General features: G+C 43.6%; 1 protein-coding gene across 1 annotated transcript in view; it reads left to right on the top strand.

The window, feature by feature from the left end:
* LOC118361520 (disks large-associated protein 1-like) overlaps positions 1–16,249 on the top strand; it is a 126,065-nt gene extending 109,816 nt beyond the window's left edge. Inside the window, exons 8-11 of the mRNA XM_052483215.1 lie at positions 290–711; positions 8,499–8,590; positions 9,235–9,387; positions 10,803–16,249. Of these exons, the coding sequence (XP_052339175.1) occupies positions 290–711; positions 8,499–8,590; positions 9,235–9,387; positions 10,803–11,021 (886 nt within the window). The 3' untranslated portion in view covers positions 11,022–16,249. The remainder of the gene's footprint in view (positions 1–289; positions 712–8,498; positions 8,591–9,234; positions 9,388–10,802) is intronic.
* The last annotated feature ends 1,790 nt before the right edge of the window (positions 16,250–18,039 follow it).

Genomic DNA, 18,039 nt, shown 5'->3' with positions numbered 1-18,039 from the left:
CCCGAACCAATTCAAAAGCTTCACCCCAAGCTGTACAGTGTGGCCCTGAGGGTGAGTATGTGTGTTATCTCTGAGACTCAGCCCTGCAGCAGGACAGGGGGACTGATGAGACCACACTCCATTGCCTCTGAATCAGCCAAGTGACCAAACGCTCCCATGACATTCCTCCCAAACACCCCACACCTGGCTGATCTGATCTGGGATCTGTGTTGATATGCTACGCCTGCATGTCTTCTACTAGCCCCACATTTTCTAACATCTGACCTCAGATCTGTGGTTCTCTCTCCAGTTACCGCAGGATGACCAGGTCCAACAGTGTGACCACGGCGGTCCAGGCCGACCTAGACGACCCTGACTACTATCCCGTCGACGCTCCAGAGATGGCGATGCGCCACTCGGCCACCATGCCCCGCCAGTACTCCCGGGACTCCGCCACCTCCACCGTCTCCATTCAGGGCTCGGGCAACCACTACCACGCCCTGACTGTGGAGGAGTATGGCGAGGTGGGTGTCGACCCATCCATCCTGCCCCCACCCGACCCCTGGATGGACCAAGTGGAGGGCCCAATGGAGGTGGTGGAGGGGAGGGGGTCGTTGTGTCCCAGGGACGGGCGCTGGTTCCTCAAGCTGCTGCAGGCCGAGATGGAGCGCATGGAGGGCTGGTGCAGACAGATGGAGCAGGAAGAGATGGAGAACGAGCTGCCGGACGAGAGTGAGTGGTGGCTCCACACCTGCACGTACAGATGTACATACAAAATAACTTCAACTCAAGTATATTCCGCTGAATATGTGGAAACTGGTGCAGAAGTTGGGTTGGGGTTCAGTAGAATCACTAACACTTCTCTGCATTTGTGCTTTTTGGTGGTGTTGGTGCATGGTGTGTGAAGGTTATATCCAGTGGTGTAAAGTACTTAAGTAAAAATACTTTAAAGTACTACTTAAGTTGTTTTTTGTGGTATCTGTACTTTACTTTACTATTTATATTCTTTCCAACTTTTACTTTTACCTCACTACATTTCTAATGAAAATAATGTACTTTTTACTCCATACATTTCCCTGACACCCAAAATGACATTTGGACAGGAAAATGGTCCAATTCACACACTTATCAAGAGAACATCAATTGTCATCTCTTCTGCCTCTGATCTGATGGACTCACTAAACACAAATGCTTAGTTTAGAAATATGTCTAAGTGTTGGAGCGTGCCCCTGACTATCCGTTAAAAAAATAAGAAAATTGTGCCTTCTCCTTTGCTTAATGTAAGGAATTTGAAATGGTTTATACTTTTACATTTGATACTTATGTAAATTTTAGTAATTCCATTTACTTTTGATACTTAAGTATATTTAAAACCAAATACTTTTAGACTTTTACTCAAGCAGTATTTTACTGGGTGACTTTCACTTTTACTTGAGTCATTTTGTATTAAGGTATCTTTACTTTTACTCAAGTATGATAATTGGGTATTTTTTCCACCACTGGTTATATCCATTGTTTTCCCTCTCTCTGTATCCCTATGTTTTTTCCCTCCTTCCTTCTCTATGTCTGTGTCCTCCAAATGACCTAACAGACTTAGTAGGGAGTGAAATTGTTTGAGTACCAAATGGCACCCTATTCACAAGATAATGCACTACTTTTGACCGAGGCCCGATAGGGCTCAGTTCAAACGTAGTGCACTACATAGGGAATAGGGTGCCATTTGGGACATGCAGGGTATTCATGGCAGCTGGCCACTCTACCTGCTTGTTGCCTGCTATCTCCTCTGCCGACTTACCAGGCATAGTTATCAATAGGGAGCCAGCTGGGTCCCGCCACACATCTGTGCTGTACAGTAAAATGGCCTTTCACAGCCACGCTCAATAGGGGTTTTCATTCTCAAACTCACTTAATGACATCGTTCAAGGCTACTGCCAGCACCATAGCTCCAGATTGACAGCCCTACACTGACACTGTCTGCATCAAAAAATAACACCATGTTTACTTTCTTTTGACCAGGGGGAATAGGGTACTGTAGGGTTCTGGTCAAAAGTAATATTCTATGGGGAATAGGGTGCCATTTGGGGTGCATTCTCAGAATAGCCCAATGTTGTAGCCTTTGTACAACTAGAATACTACTCCTTAGATTTGTCCCTAGTGACATAAATGTTTTCTTCATTTCGACTTGTACTGCATTGGGCTAAATCAGGGTCACACACAGTGTTTCTTGGTAGTCTTAAACAAATCTACTTTGAAACAAAAGCAAGTACAGACTACACACATAGTTAGACACTTTGAACCATTTCAGATATAGAGTTGAAATGCATTACATTTTGAGTTTGCATCCCAATAGTATATGTATATACTGAAGAAAAATGTAAACGCAACATGTAAGGTGTCAAATCAAATTAAATCCAATTTTATTTGTCACATACACATGGTTAGCAGATGTTAATGCGAGTGTAGCAAAATGCTTGTGCTTCTAGTTCCGACAATGCAGTGATAACCAACAAGTAATCTAACTAACAATTCCAAAACTACTGTCTTATACACAGTGTAAGGGGATAAGGAATATGTACATAAGGATATATGAATGAGTGATGGTACAGAGCAGCATACAGTAGATGGTATCGAGTACAGTATATACATATGAGATGAGTATGTGGACAAAGTAAACAAAGTGGCATAGTTAAAGTGGCTAGTGATACATGTATTACATAAGGATGCAGTCGATGATGTAGAGTACAGTATATACGTATGCATATGAGATGAATAATGTAGGGTAAGTAACATTATATAAGGTAGCATTGTTTAAAGTGGCTAGTGATATATTTACATAATTTCCCATCAATTCCCATTATTAAAGTGGCTGGAGTTGGGTCAGTGTCAATGACAGTGTGTTGGCAGCAGCCACTCAATGTTAGTGGTGGCTGTTTAACAGTCTGATGGCCTTGAGATAGAAGCTGTTTTTCAGTCTCTCGGTCCCAGCTTTGATGCACCTGTACTGACCTCGCCTTCTGGATGATAGCGGGGTGAACAGACAGTGGTTCGGGTGGTTGATGTCCTTGATGATCTTTATGGCCTTCCTGTAACATCGGGTGGTGTAGGTGTCCTGGAGGGCAGGTAGTTTGCCCCCGGTGATGCGTTGTGCAGACCTCACTACCCTCTGGAGAGCCTTACGGTTGAGGGCGGAGCAGTTGCCGTACCAGGCGGTGATACAGCCCGCCAGGATGCTCTCGATTGTGCATCTGTAGATGGTGTTGATACCATGTTGCGTTTATGAGTTGAAATAAAAGATCCCAGAAATGAGGCAGTTTTCAAAAATTTTGTGCACAAATTTCTTTACATCCGTATCGAGTGAGCATTTCTCATTTGACAATATAATCCATCCACCTGACAGGTGTGGCATGTCAAGAGCTGATTAAACAGCATGATCATTACACAATCGCACCTTGTGCTGGGGCAATAAACCACACAGAACGCACTGCAACTGCCTCTGCAATACAATTCTACAAGCCACATCCAGCTTCTTCACCTGCGGGATTGTCTGAGACCAGCCACCAGACAGCTGATGAAACTGTGGGTTTGCACAACCGAAGAATTTCTGCACAAACTGCCAGAAACCATCTAAGGCACATATGTCAGAGTCAAGGCCCGCGGGCCACATCCGGCCCGCGAGAAGGTTTTTTACGGCCCCTGGGATGATCTTGATTTATTATTAGAACCGGCCCGCAGACCGCAGCAAGCCGGCAGCCCGCAGATCTTTTACACGCACCAATACTACATTTCCCACAATGCAACGGTGACGCACCGAGCAGTAGGCTGCTTCATTTCAATATTTATTGGCACAGCAGTTGTCAGCATCACAGTAAAATTAACTTTCAGATACCCATCAAAAATGGCAAAACGGAAGGTGGACACTGAGAACCGGGGTTTCAAACAAGGTGGGAGTCGGAGTATTTGTTCACGGAGGTAGCTGGAAAACCTGTGTGTCTTCTGTGTGGAGAAAGTGTGGCGGTACTGAAAGAGTATAATCTGAGACGACATTATGAAACGAAACACGCGGACAAAAACAAGAATATGGACATGGAACAAAGGCTACAAAAGGCAGAGGAATTAAAACGAGGCCTCAAATCTCGACAGGCTCTGTTCAAAAAAGCCAAATCCCAAGGCCAGGCTGCTGTCAAGGCCAGTTTTATTTTGGCAGAAGAGATCGCTAAATCAGCCCGGCCATTTACGGAGGGGGATTTCATCAAAAACTGCATGATTAAAGTTTGTGACGAAGTTTGCCCAGAAAAAAGGCAACTCTTTTTAAATGTGAGTCTGAGCAGAAACACCATTGCCGAGAGAGTAGACCAGTTGTCCATCAATCTAAAAGAGCAGCTTGTGAAAAAGGGAAAAGATTTCATTGCATATTCCTTGGCTGTGGATGAGAGCACCGACATTTCTGACATTGCCCAGTTGTCAATTTTCATCCGCGGAGTGGACTCCAGCCTAAGCGTGACAGAGGAGTTTTTGGCTTTACGTCCTATGCATGGCACAACTACGGGGCATGATTTGTATGAAGAGGTGTCAAGATGTGTAAATGAGATGGAGCTGCCTTGGGAAAAACTTGTGGGTTTGACAACCGACGGAGCACCTGCGATGTGTGGACACAGGAGCGGACTGGTGGCGAAGATACGGGAAAAGATGCAAGAGGAAAACGCGACAGGTGAGCTGACAGCTTATCATTGTATCATACACCAGGAAGCGTTGTGCGGTAAAGCCTTGAAAATGGAGCATGTAATGAGCATCATCACGCGCACAGTTAACTTTATCAGAGCCAAAGGTTTGAATCACCGCCAGTTCAAGGCATTTCTGACGGAGTTAGAAACGGAGCATGGTGATTTGCCTTATCACACAGAGGTGCGATGGCTAAGCCAGGGAAAGGTGCTTCAAAGATGTTTCGAGCTTCGTGAGGAGATTTGTCTGTTCTTGGACAGCAAAGGGAAAGACACAACACAACTCCGAGACGAAATGTTTCTGTGTGAAATGGCTTTTCTGTGTGACATTACGAGTCATCTGAATGCAATGAACTTGCAGCTGCAGGGTCGGGATCGTGTCATCTCTGATATGTACAGTACAGTGAAGGCATTTAAAACCAAACTGACTCTGTGGGAGACGCAGATGCGGAAAGAAAATTTGAGCCACTTTCCCAGCTGCCAGACCATGAAAGAGAAGCTCTCTACCAGTGCGTTCCCGAGCGCACAGTTGGCTGATAAAATAGGTATGCTTGCCGCTGACTTTCGACGCCGATTTGCTGACTTTGAAGCACAAAAAAGCAGGTTGGAACTGCTCGGTAACCCATTTGCTGTTGACGTGGAAAGCTCACCACCAAACCTCCAAATGGAGTTGATTGACCTCCAATGCAATGATGCACTGAGGGCAAAATATGCGGCAGTGGGTGCTGCGGAGTTCGCCCGTTTCCTCCCCGACACAATGCCCCAGCTGCGCATCCAGGCTGCTCAAACGTTGTCTATGTTTGGCAGCACATACCTGTGTGAACAACTGTTTTCTTTGATGAACTTGAACAAAACATCACACAGAAGTCGACTTACTGCTGAACACCTCCACTCAATTCTGAGGATTTCCTCAGCTCAGAGCCTTACCCCGAACATTGATGAACTTGTGGAAAAGATGGGACACCACCAAGTATCACCCTCAACCTCAAACAAGTGAACATTACTGTGCAATCACATATTTAGAGTTTTTACTCAGTTCAAGTTTAAAAGTTAAAGTTTAATATTTGTTTTCACTGCATGTTACTTCTCCTTAAACAAAGTGTTGTTTTTGATTAATAGATTTTTGCACTTTATTTTATTGTATTTCAATCCAATTATATTTTAAAAATATTTCAGTTGAGTGGATGATAGAAAATTGCTATTATTGTTTTTTTCTTTGAAGTAAATTTAGCCCACTTTTGCTAAAATAGAAAATATAGGCTACTGATGGTGCCTTGAATACCGGTTTCTTTCATTTAATGTTCATGTTATGGGGATTTTTATATAAAGGAAATTTGTCTTTTGTGTCTGTTGAAAATTAAAGATTACTGACAGAGCCATAAGAAAATATTGCTTTATTTATCTGATCATATTGGAATATATTTGTTAGGTTTTCAGTAGGTTCAATTAGGTTCACTAGACTATATGCGTCATTTAAAAATTGTTCAATGAACATTCGAACAGTCCGGCCCTCGGCTTGTAGCTAAATTTTTTATTTGGCCCTCCGTCCATTTGACTTTGACACCCCTGATCTAAGGAAAGCTCATCTGTATTTATCGTCCTCACCAGGGTCTTGACCTTGACGTAACCGACTTCAATGGGCAAATGTTCACCTTCGATGGCCATTGGCAAACTGGAGAATTGTGATCATCACAGATGAATCCCGGGTTTCAACTTTACCGGGCAGATAGCAGATAGCGTGTATTTCGTCAACGTTGTGAACAGAGTGCATGGTGGCGGTGGGGTTAGGGTATGGACAGGCATAAGCTAAGCATAACAAACACAATTGCATTTTATCAATGGCAATTTGAATGCACAGAGATACAGTGACGAGATCCTGAGGCCCATTGTCGTACCACTCATCTTCCGCCATCAACTCATGTTTCAGCATGATAATGCACAGCCCCGTTTTGCAAGAATCTGTACACAATTCCTGGAAACTGAAAATGTCCCAGTTCTGGCCTGCATACTCACCAGACATGTCACCCATTGAGCATGTTTGGGATGCTCTGGATCAACGTCTAAGACAATGTTTTCCACTTCCCACCAATATTCAGCAACTTTGCACATCCATTGAAGAGGAGTGGGACAACATTCCACAGGCTAACATCAACAGCCTGATCAACTCTATGTGAAGGAGATGGTGTCGTGCCGCCTAGAAGTATATAGTGGTCACACCAGATACTGACTTTTTTCAGATTTTTCTGATCCATGCCCCTGTAACAGTATAACTTTAGACCGTCCCCTCCCCCATACACGGGCGCGAACCTGGGACCCTCTGCACACATCAACAACAGTCAGGCCTCACGGGCGCAGTGGTTAAGGGTGCTGTACTGCAACGCCAGCTGTGCCATCAGAGACTCTGGGTTCACGCCCAGGCTCTGTCACAACTGGCCGTGACCGGGAGGTCCATGGGGCTACGCACAATTGGCCTAGCGTCAGTAGGTATGTCCTTGTCTCATCGTGCACCAGTGACTCCTGTGGCGGGCCGGGCGCAGTGCGCGCTAACCAAGGTTGCCAGGTGCACAGTGTTTCCTCTGACACATTGGTGCGGCTGGCTTCCGGGTTGGATGCGCACTGGGTTAAGAAGCAGTGCGGCTAGGTTGGGTTGTGTATCGGAGGATGCATGACTTTCAGCCTTCGTCTCTCCCGAGCCCGTACGGGAGTTGTAGCGATGAGACAAGATAGTAGCTACTACAACAATTGGATACCACGAAATTGGGGAGAAAAAGGGGGTAAAAAAAAAAACGTCACCCACGAAGCATCGTTACCCATCACTCCACAAAAGCCACGGCCATTGCAGAGCAAGGGGAACAACTACTTCAAGGTCTCAGAGCAAGTGATGTCACCGATTGAAACGCTATTTAGCGCGCACCACCGCTAATTAAGCTAGCCGTTTCACATCCGTTACACCCCTACCTTTTTTTGTAAGATATCTGTGACCAACAGATGGATCTGTATTCCCAGTCATGTGGAATTCATAGATTAGGGTGTAACAAATGTATTTAAATTGACTGATTTCCTTATATCTGTAACTCAGCAAAATCTTTGAAATTGTTGCATGTTGCGTTTATATTTTTGTTCAGTGTGCACCACAGGAGACTGAAATATAACAAAAAAGTACAGAAAATAATGAAAGATGTTGATTAATTACGAAATTATGAGAAATAATAATAACATTCCACCCATGAGGCCATTAGAGGGCGCTTTGGTAATTTGACTGCAGGAAAGGCTAATGCATTATTTCTGATGGGGAGAACACAGCGTTATGTGAGGGTGGTGAACTTTGGCACGTCTGCTGATCAGCCCTTGTGTAGGGATTCTGCAGTGAATTTCCTCCCTCTGACATGTAAGTTGAGGTTGTGTATTGAGACGGTAGGCTGGTTCAGAAGTCCCCCACTCTCAAAGCATGGTGGGGGTGTTGTTTATTTGATGTGTAGGATAAACACTCCCCCTTTCATCTAAACTCACAGCTTAGGTTCCCAGTTCCCACTCTCCACATATTTATAGCCTTGCACTCATCAAAGGCAAAGTCTGTGTGACTCCAAGGTTATTTAACTTAAGATTGATGTCTGACTGTCTGTGTGACGTGTGACGTGTGTGTGTGTGTGTGTGTGTGTGTGTGTGTGTGTGTGTGTGTGTGTGTGTGTGTGTGTGTGTGTGTGTGTGTGTGTGTGTGTGTGTGTGTGTGTGTGTGTGTGTGTGTGTGTGTGTGTGTGTGTGTGTGTGTGTGTGTGTGTGTGTGTGTGTGACTTTCCGCAGTCCTGGGGAAGATCCGCAGTGCAGTAGGCAGCGCCCAGCTGCTCATGTCTCAGAAGTTCCAGCAGTTTCGGGAGCTGTGTGAGGAGAACCTGGTATGTAATACACATACACACCAATCTTAAATCACTCTACTGCGTCAGCAGGCCCTTCATTGCCAACTGTCACATAATGAGATGATCTATACAAGCTTATAATTGACCCTCAGTTTCAAACAAAACACCGCTATGGTTGCAAATTCTAAATAGGATTCTAGTCGAGCACCACTCAAAGCATACTGACCTTGAAGTGTGGAGATACAAGGTGAAATAGTCCCAGACCAGTATGCTGATGACATACGGATGGGGAAATGAGAGTGGTTACAACCCTGTCCTGACTGAGTTTGTGTGTGTGTGTGTCTGTGTGGGTGCGTACATGTGTGTGTGTGTGTGTTTGTGTGTGTGTGTTTCTGTGTGGGTGTGTACATGTGTGTGTGTGTGTGTGTGTGTGTGTGTGTGTGTGTGTGTGTGTGTGTGTGTGTGTGTGTGTGTGTGTGTGTGTGTGTGTGTGTGTGTGTGTGTGTGTGTGTGTGTGTGTGTGTGTGTGGGGGGGTGCATACATGCGTGTGTGTGTGTGTGTCTGTGTGGGTGCGCACGCGTGCGTGCATGTGTGTGCGTGTGTGTGTGTGTGTGTGTGTGGGTGCGTACATGCGTGTGTGTGTTTGCGTCTGTGTGGGTGCGCGTGTGTGTGTGTCTGTCAGAACCCCAATGCCAACCCCAGGCCCATCTCCCAGGATCTGGCTGGTTTCTGGGACATGCTGCAGCTGTCCATTGAGAACATCAGCCTAAAGTTTGATGAGCTGCACCAACTCAAAGCCAACAACTGGAGACCCCTGGACCCCCCCGTGATAAAGGTACCACTCAATGTAGTAGACCCTATAGGCCAGCTCCACCTTAAAGGGATAGTTCCCCCAAATTACAAAATGCAATATTGTTTATAATGTATGCAATGTTGTAATTGGGTGACCTATCCCTATAAGTCTGGACGTAGTCCAATACAATGGAATGGTGTTTTTGTCCTGGATGCTTCTACTTTCATTGTTGCTGAATATGATTAACGTACGTAGATTTTAGTTCAATGTAGCATAAGGTGTTGTACTGCATGTTAAAAGGATTGTTGTAATGTTGTGTGATAACCTGCCTGACGTGACTGCATGTCTGCTGTGTTTTTTTATTATTTAATTTTTTTGTTTTGTTGTTGACAGTGAGCTGGATTGTTGAGAAGTCACTCTTCCTGCCATGCACCGTCGGGCCTCGCTGACCTTGCTGGCCACTCTTACCCCACGCACACCCCACGCCTACCTTCTGCCTGCGTACTCTCACAAAATGGCCACAGCCATCACCGCCCACATGAAAAAATACAACAGTTTACTATAGAATACCACAGTACTTACTGTAGAAATCTGTAGTAAACTGTAGTATACTGTAGAATACTATATTACACACTGTAGTATCCCTTGATCATGTGTAGTACATGCTATAGAATGTTGTAGTATACTGTAGAATACTAGAGTAAATACTACAGTATTATCCACACAAAAAAACACTGTAATAAATACTACCGTAATATACGCAAAAACTCTACATTCCTCAAAAACGTTTTAAAATATAGTAAATACTACGGTATTTAATTTACATATACACTGCCCATTCGCCTCCCCTAATATTGCAATTTATGCCACTCACAAGTGAGAAACCTACATACCAAGAAAAGACCATATATTGTATTCCCTACAAGTTATAGAAAAGAGCAGAGGTTCTGAATTATCCATTCAGATCCCAGTCCTACCTACCTAGAGGTTATGGGAATTTGCTCTTTTTGTAATTCTCAAGATTTCCTGAAGGAGAAAGTCTCCACTTCCATATTAAAGAAAACTATACTAAATACTACAGAAATGTCTGCAAAAACACTACAGTAAATACTACAGTATACTACAATCTGCAAAAACGCTACATGAATTACTCTTTTATTTTCCTGCTGTAGTAAATACTACAGTATACTACAGTAAAGTCAGCAAAAACACTACAGCAAATACAATAGTATTTATAGTATGCTATAGTATTTTTTCATGTGGGCACCAACCGTAACCTCACTCTTGTGAACCCTGTTGCATGCTCTCACACCATGCAAGCTACAACAAACTGCTAATGTCATGTCAGTCATGCATTCTTTAACCTCCACACAAAATGGCTGCCGTTGTGCCCCTACTGCCAGAGGCACAGAAGATGGCCTCTAACTGTAGTTGTTTGTCCTACCCCGTCCATCCAGGAGAGACGGTTCGCCCATCCAGTGCCAAAGAAGCCCCACAGGGGCCACCCTCCCCTGGCCAGGGACCGTTCTCTGGAGAGCTCCGTTAGACAGCGGCTGGAGGCTCGCAAACGTCTGCTGGCCGCCAAGCGGGCCCTCGCGGTCCGACAGAGCTCTGTCACCGAGAGCACAGCAGACAGTATTGAGATCTACATCCCCGAGGCCCAGACCAGACTATGAGACACACACAGATAGAGACAGAGACCCTCCCCCACACACACACACACCTACAATGGTGCACGCAAACACCCACACAGGCACACACAGCACTGAATGGCGAGGGTAGGGTGCTTGTAATATGATCACATCTTTATTTACTTCAACAAAAGAGGGGGGATGGTCACAGCTCTATAGTTGAGTGAGAATACTGTATATTTATGAATTTTTATCCTCTCCATTTGATCCTCTCCGTTGAACTTTCAGCTTTGACGTAGCTCCCCCCCACTCCTCACTCCCAGCGATGTTTCTTCTTGTGATGTCAACTCTACTTACCGATATTCCACCAACCATGTGACCTGTTGTCACCCAAACAACAGGTATACCAGTACCACAGCATTGAGGCATAATGTATAATGTTTCTGATTCATTGGAACTGAAGGAAAGTTACGGAGGGAGGGGTAGTGTACTAGTGGATCTAGACGGAGTGCTGTCAGGGCACACTACCTAATCCTGTTGGGTGTCAGAAAGACTGAGACAGCAACTGTGTCCCACATGACACCCTACTTCTTAAATAGAGCACTGTTTTTGTGCACTACCTAGTGCACAAAAACAATAACTACCTAGGGAGTTATTTGAGACACAGCCAGCCTCTCTACTCTGGTGACCCTGGGTGAGGCTGCTACAGTGACTCACAGCACAATAACAGCAGACAATAGGGAAACTCAGTCTCTTTCCCCCTGTGGGATACTACTGTCACGGGGTTCACAACACACACACACATACACACACACACGCACACGCACGCGCACACACACACACACATACACATGGACGTACACTCATTTGAGGTAACTTACCTAAACCTGTTTGAATTGTTAGGGAGAACACCCGAGACATGTCTAAAACCTTCTGGAGGCATACGAGACCACTGTTTTAAATGTTTCAATTAGGATTCAAGCCTAACTTCGATTTAAGTCATATTTTCACTTAGTCATGCATTGATGTCAATGGAAGACTAAGTAAACTGAAGTATAACTTAGGATTCACCCCTTATTATTGAAATCCAGGGAACAGCAGCTCTACATGACTTGGCAATGAAATCACAAATCACACACATAAGCATTTTAGTGAGTCACCATATTTGAAAAACAATGAAATGCAAAGAAAAAGGGTATACACTAATGGTTTGATACAATGATTTTTAGTCCAACACCTATGAACACCTCGATGTTCTATTAGAGCAACGTACATTTATCACACACTATTTTGTTATTGTACTTTCAGAGTACTCTGAGAGACTTTGCGCAGTAGCTGAATCAACACAGTCCGAAGGTGTTCAACGTAGACAATAATATCAATGTGCAAAAATGACTTTCATTTGTAAAATCCAAACCTTTTAATAAAATGGGATTTGGATGAGAGTTGTAGCTTGGGATTCATAGTATTTACCAATAATCAATACAGGTCTTTGTAGAGGAACAAAATCAAATGAATAAATCAACTCTGTGTCGGACAATGACACTATTCTTCCTTTGCTCCAAATGCAGTCTTTCCAGTTACAGGAGCAGTGGCATGATTCTGCTGTACTCTCCTATGTCAGAACTTTAGGGGTTATAGGTCACAGGGTCACGTCCGTCTGTCTACCCTCAGATGTGGTAGGATTCTAGGGTTGACAACGCTAATCCTGCCTGGCAGTCAGGTATGGAGTTAGGTGGGCTCATGGCAAGCTCTCAGAGAGAGGTCAGTGCAATGAAATCAGGGTCTGCCAGAATAAAAATGGTGATTGACAGTTTAGCAGACTCTCTTATCCAGAGCGACTTACAGGAGGATTTAGGGTTAGGTGCCTTGCTCAAGGGCAGATAAACAGATTTTCCACGTAGTCAGCTTGGGGATTCAAACCAGCAACCATTCGGTTACTGGCCAAGCGTTATTAACCGCTAGGCTACCTGCTGCCCCGTTTAGTGTGCGAGTGTGTGCGTGCGTGTGAGTGTGCGTGCCTGTGTCTTTGAGTGCAGGTGTATGTGTGTATCTAATGTGTATGTGAGTATATGGGGTTTACCTGCTTGTTTCTGAAGTGCTTCCTATTTTTCAAGGTCCAAACGGGCCTTTCTTTTCACTGTGGATGTGTCCTAAATGGTACCCCATTCCCTATATAATGCAATACTTTTGACCCTTGGCCCACAGAGCTCTGGTCAAAATTAGTGCACTATGTAGGGAATGGGGTACCATTTTGGACGGAGCCTCTGATTAACGTAGCAGAATCGACATACTGTTAGTCCGTACCTAAACAAGCCCTGCCTATCATTTTCAACGGAACGATATATGCCTGCACGTATGAAGAACATACGACTGACTACATAATACGCATGCCGACATGAGCATAATTGAAATGTCTCCATGTCATTCTTTTCGTTTTGAACTTATTTCATTCTGTTTATCATATTGTGCTGATAATACAATTTGTCCTTAAGTTTAAAAAAGAGTCGCCTACTGCCGATGTTCCTTTACTTTACGGGTATCTTTAAATGTAAAGTGTTACCAATGTTCTACATGACAAGATATTTTGTTATTCTATCAAACGACAGTGGGAATTATTTTCTCCGCATCCAAACTGACACGCAACCACTTGAAAGTAATATAAAAATAATACAAAGTGTTTAATGGTGTTTTATGTCCACTGTGTATTTATTAATCCCCAGAAAAAAATGATTCACGTTTGTTATCATTATTATTATGCACTGACAAGGCCCTTATGCTGTGTTTCTGATTCTCCTTATATGGTTTTCTCTTTGGGATAAAAGACACCTTTTATTCTGTGTCAGTAGTCAGCCTTAATTTATATTGTGATAGTCAAGCACAAATCAGCCTCAGGGGAAGAAGAATAAAGCACGTGTGATTGTCTCTCTCTGTGTGTGTGTGTGTGTGTGTGTGTGTGTGTGTGTGTGTGTGTGTGTGTGTGTGTGTGTGTGTGTGTGTGTGTGTGTGTGTGTGTGTGTGTGTGTGCGTGCGTGCGTGCGTGCGTGCGTGCGTGGGATTAACCCATGAAAAGGCTTTGTCTCATACTGTAAATAAACCCAGTAAACAGGGATACGTCCCAAATGGCACCCTATTCCCAATATAGTACATTAAGTGCACTACTTTTGACCAGGGCCCATAAGGCTCTGGTCAAAAGTAGTGCACTTAATAGGGAATAGGGTGCCTTTTGGGAAACAATCCCTTGAACATTACAAGAGTTCTGTGGTTTAATGGTTTAGATCAACTACTCTTGTCAAAATACACCATTACAAAATCTCTGCAAACCCAATCACTTTGCAATTTCTTTATATGAAGTATTTTTTTTTATCACTTACTTGTATGAGTGAGACAATCTTGAACAAATTTGATTTCATAGACTGTTTGTGGGTGTTTGTAAACTCTATTGAAACTGCTTTGACATGAGGGAAAATCCCTGCTAGCCATATACACTCACCGGAACAGTTTATTAGGTACACCCATCTACTAGTGGGACGGAACCCCCCTTTGCCTCCAGACCAGCCTGCATTCTTCAGGGCATCGGAAACGTTCCACAGGGATGTTGGTCCCTGCTGATGCGATGGCATCACGGCGATATATTCATGCCGCGAACAGCCCATTCAAAGATGCTTTATTGGGTTGAGGTCTGGGGACTGCGCAGGCCACTCAAGTAAACTGAACTCCCTGTATTGTTCCGGGCAAATTTTTTCCACTCCTCAATTGTCCAGTGTTGGTGATCACGTGCTCACTAGAACCACCTCTTCTTGTTTTTAGCTGATATGAGTGGAACCCGGTGAAATAACTCTGCCGCAATAGCCCATCCGTGACAAGGACTGACGAGTTGTCCACACCACTGTTGTATTGTGTCGTTATTTGTCTGTTTGTGGCACGCCTGTAAGCCTGCTCGATTCTTGGCATTCTCCCTCCATCTCTCTCATCAACCACCTGTTCGCTCACAGGACTGCCACCGACTGGAAGTTTTCGGTGTGTTGCACCATTCTCAGTGAACCATATACACTGTCATGCGTGAAAAGCCCAGGAGAGTGGCACCGACGATCACACCACACTCAAAATTGCTGAGGTCACTCGATTTGCCCATTCTAACGTTCAATCCAACAGTAACGGAATACCTCAATGGCTGTCTGCCTGGATTATTTAACAAGCCACGGCCACGTTTCTCCCTGTCTGTAGGAGCGGTCCATTTTCGTGAACGGGGTGGTGTACCTAATAAACTGGTGAATGTATAAGAGGAACATGTTCATGACTGAAGAGTCTCATTTGTTTGTGATGGAAATCGTGATGAATTAACTGTTCGGTATGATTTCTCAATTAATTAGACAATATTCAAAAGGTTACAATACGTTTATACAGTGGGGCAAAAAAAGTATTTAGTCAGCCACCTCTTAAAGAAGAAGTTACAAGTCTGTGAGAGCCAGAAATCTTGCTTGTTTGTAGGTGACCAAATACTTATTTTCCACCATAATTTGCAAATAAATTCATTAAAAATCCTACAATGTGATTTTCTGGATTTTTTTTCTAATTTTGTCTGTCATAGTTGAAGTGTACCTATGATGAAAATTACAGGCCTCTCTCATCTTTTTAAGTGGAGAACTTGCACAATTGGTAGCTTACTAAATACTTTTTTTGCCCCACTGTACCTTTTTTGCCCATTATGTTTTAAGGTAATTTAATATAAGTTGTGTTGCTCTTTATATTTTATTTCACCTTTTTATTAGAATTCATTCAAATATCGGTCAAATTATTTAGTTATTTATGATTATTATATTAACATATCAAAACCCTGACATTACAGGGGGATTACGGAAGTGGTAAAGAATGTTGGATTGTGGGTAATTGCCAAACTAAAGACTTTCAACCAATCCTGGCAATTCTGAGAGGCGGAGGCTTGTGATGTATGCCGTGTTCACGTGCTAGTCGGAACTAGACAACTATAATATTTCTGACATGCTAACTGGTTGAACACGACAAGTGTATAGCTACAATCGGTTAACAATTCAGAGTTTCCGAGTTCCGACTAGCACGTGATCGCAGCAATAGTCCATATATAAGTATAAAACGATTCAAATGAACATCTGTACATAAATGAATGTTTCCCTATGTAAATGTAATAACAATCAAATAACATATTAAGCAGATATACATTTTGTAATTCATATTATTGCACTGTTGATGTTATGTCACGTGTACATAAATGTATCAGCATTAAAAACCTTAATGCCACCTATCCTATATGTGTTTATTGAAATGCAGGCTGCACATGTTTTCGTTTATAATATAATGAGGCAGATTTACAAATACTGAACAAAAATATAAATGTAACATGCAACAATTGCAAAGATTCTGCTGAGTTACAGTTCATATAAGGAAATCAGTCAAAGGCCCTAATCTATGGATTTCACATGAAATCAGGGGCGCAGGGGCGCAGCCATGGGTGCGCAGGGGCGCAGCCATGGGTGTGCCTGGGAGGGCATAGGCCCACCCACTTGGGAGCCAGGCCGACCCACTGGGCAGCCAGGCCCAGCCAATCAGTATCAGAAATACTTCTCAGCACCCCCTGCATGTAAAGAAGCTGGATTTGGAGATCCTGATCTGGCGTGGTTACACGTGGTCTGTGGTTGTGAGGCCGGTTGGACGTACTGCAAAATTCTCTAATACAACGTTTGGAGGCGGCTTATGGCAGAGAAATAACATTCATTCTCTGGCAACAGCTCTGGTGCACATTCCTGCAGTCAGCATGCCAATTGCACGCTCCCTCAAATCTGTGTCATTGAGTTGTGTGGCAAAAATGCACATATTAGAGTAGCCTTTTATTGTCCCCAGCACAAGGTGCACCTGTGTAATGATCTCATCAGAAGGGTCAGTAGGAGTCACCCTTTTCTCTGGTCTAAAAAAAATATCCCAATGCCCCAGGGCAGTGATTAGGGAGATTGTCCTGTGTAGGTTGCCGTCTTTCGGATGTGATGTTAAACGGGTGACCTGTCTCTCTCTGGTCGCTAAAGATTCCATGGCACTTATTATAAGATTAGGGATATTTAGCCCTGTGTCCTGGCTAAATTCCCAATCTGGCCTTTACAATTGGCTCATTCATCTCCTCACCCCTGTAACTATTCCCCGGGTTGTTGCTGTAAATGAGAATGTGTTCTCAGTCAACTTACCTGGTAAAATACCATGTCTTGTTTTGATTGATGTCATTTCTATGCTAATATCACTCAAATTCAGTAGCTAGCAAAACAACAACTGTAACGATGTATTTCAGAGACAGGTGGTCAGCGTGTATTGTTTTTTCAGTAAACATTTGGAGACAAAATATAGTTTACATACGGTCAACAGTTTAAGCCAACCCTGTCTGTTTACATACAGTTTAAGCCAACCCTGTCTGTTTCACCCCATAGTTGCGCACACGTCCGTTGTTGCTAAACAACCAACCCATCTATACTATAAAAGTCTGGTGCAGCATTTCCAAACCACCAGAACAAAGGTATGCATGCAATGGTGATCGGTTCACTACTTTGACAAAGTCAATCTTGGAAGGGTAATTTGATTCCATGCCTATTTGGATTGTGCTGGCAACACATGTTTTTATTTTACCTTTATTTAACTAGGCAAGTCAGTTTAAGAACAAATTCTTATTTTCAATGACTGCCTAGGAACAGTGGGTTAACTGCCTGTCCAGGGGCAGAACCCCAGATTTGTACCTTGTCAGCTCAGGGATATGAACTTGAAACCTTTCAGTTACTAGTCCAACACTCTAACCACTAGGTTACCCTGCCTAGTGGTTAAAGATTTTTCTCGTATGCATGTATCCTCGAAATAACACAAATACCCAGGATCCACATGGTCTTACTTTGGGTCATATTGACTAGCCACCAAAACAAAAGAGAATGGACTACCTGAATTTATCCAATAAGAAACCTTGGTAAAGCTTTACCCTGACACCTAGCATCATAACCATGTGAAAATATGGTCATAACACTGTCATGACAGATATTTAGACATGTTGTGAAAC

The sequence above is a fragment of the Oncorhynchus keta genome, chromosome 28 (assembly GCF_023373465.1).
Source record: "Oncorhynchus keta strain PuntledgeMale-10-30-2019 chromosome 28, Oket_V2, whole genome shotgun sequence".
In the NCBI taxonomy this organism is placed as follows: Eukaryota; Metazoa; Chordata; class Actinopteri; order Salmoniformes; family Salmonidae; genus Oncorhynchus; species Oncorhynchus keta.
Note: the sequence above shows the minus strand (reverse complement) of the source record. Positions and strands in the feature narration are given on the sequence as shown.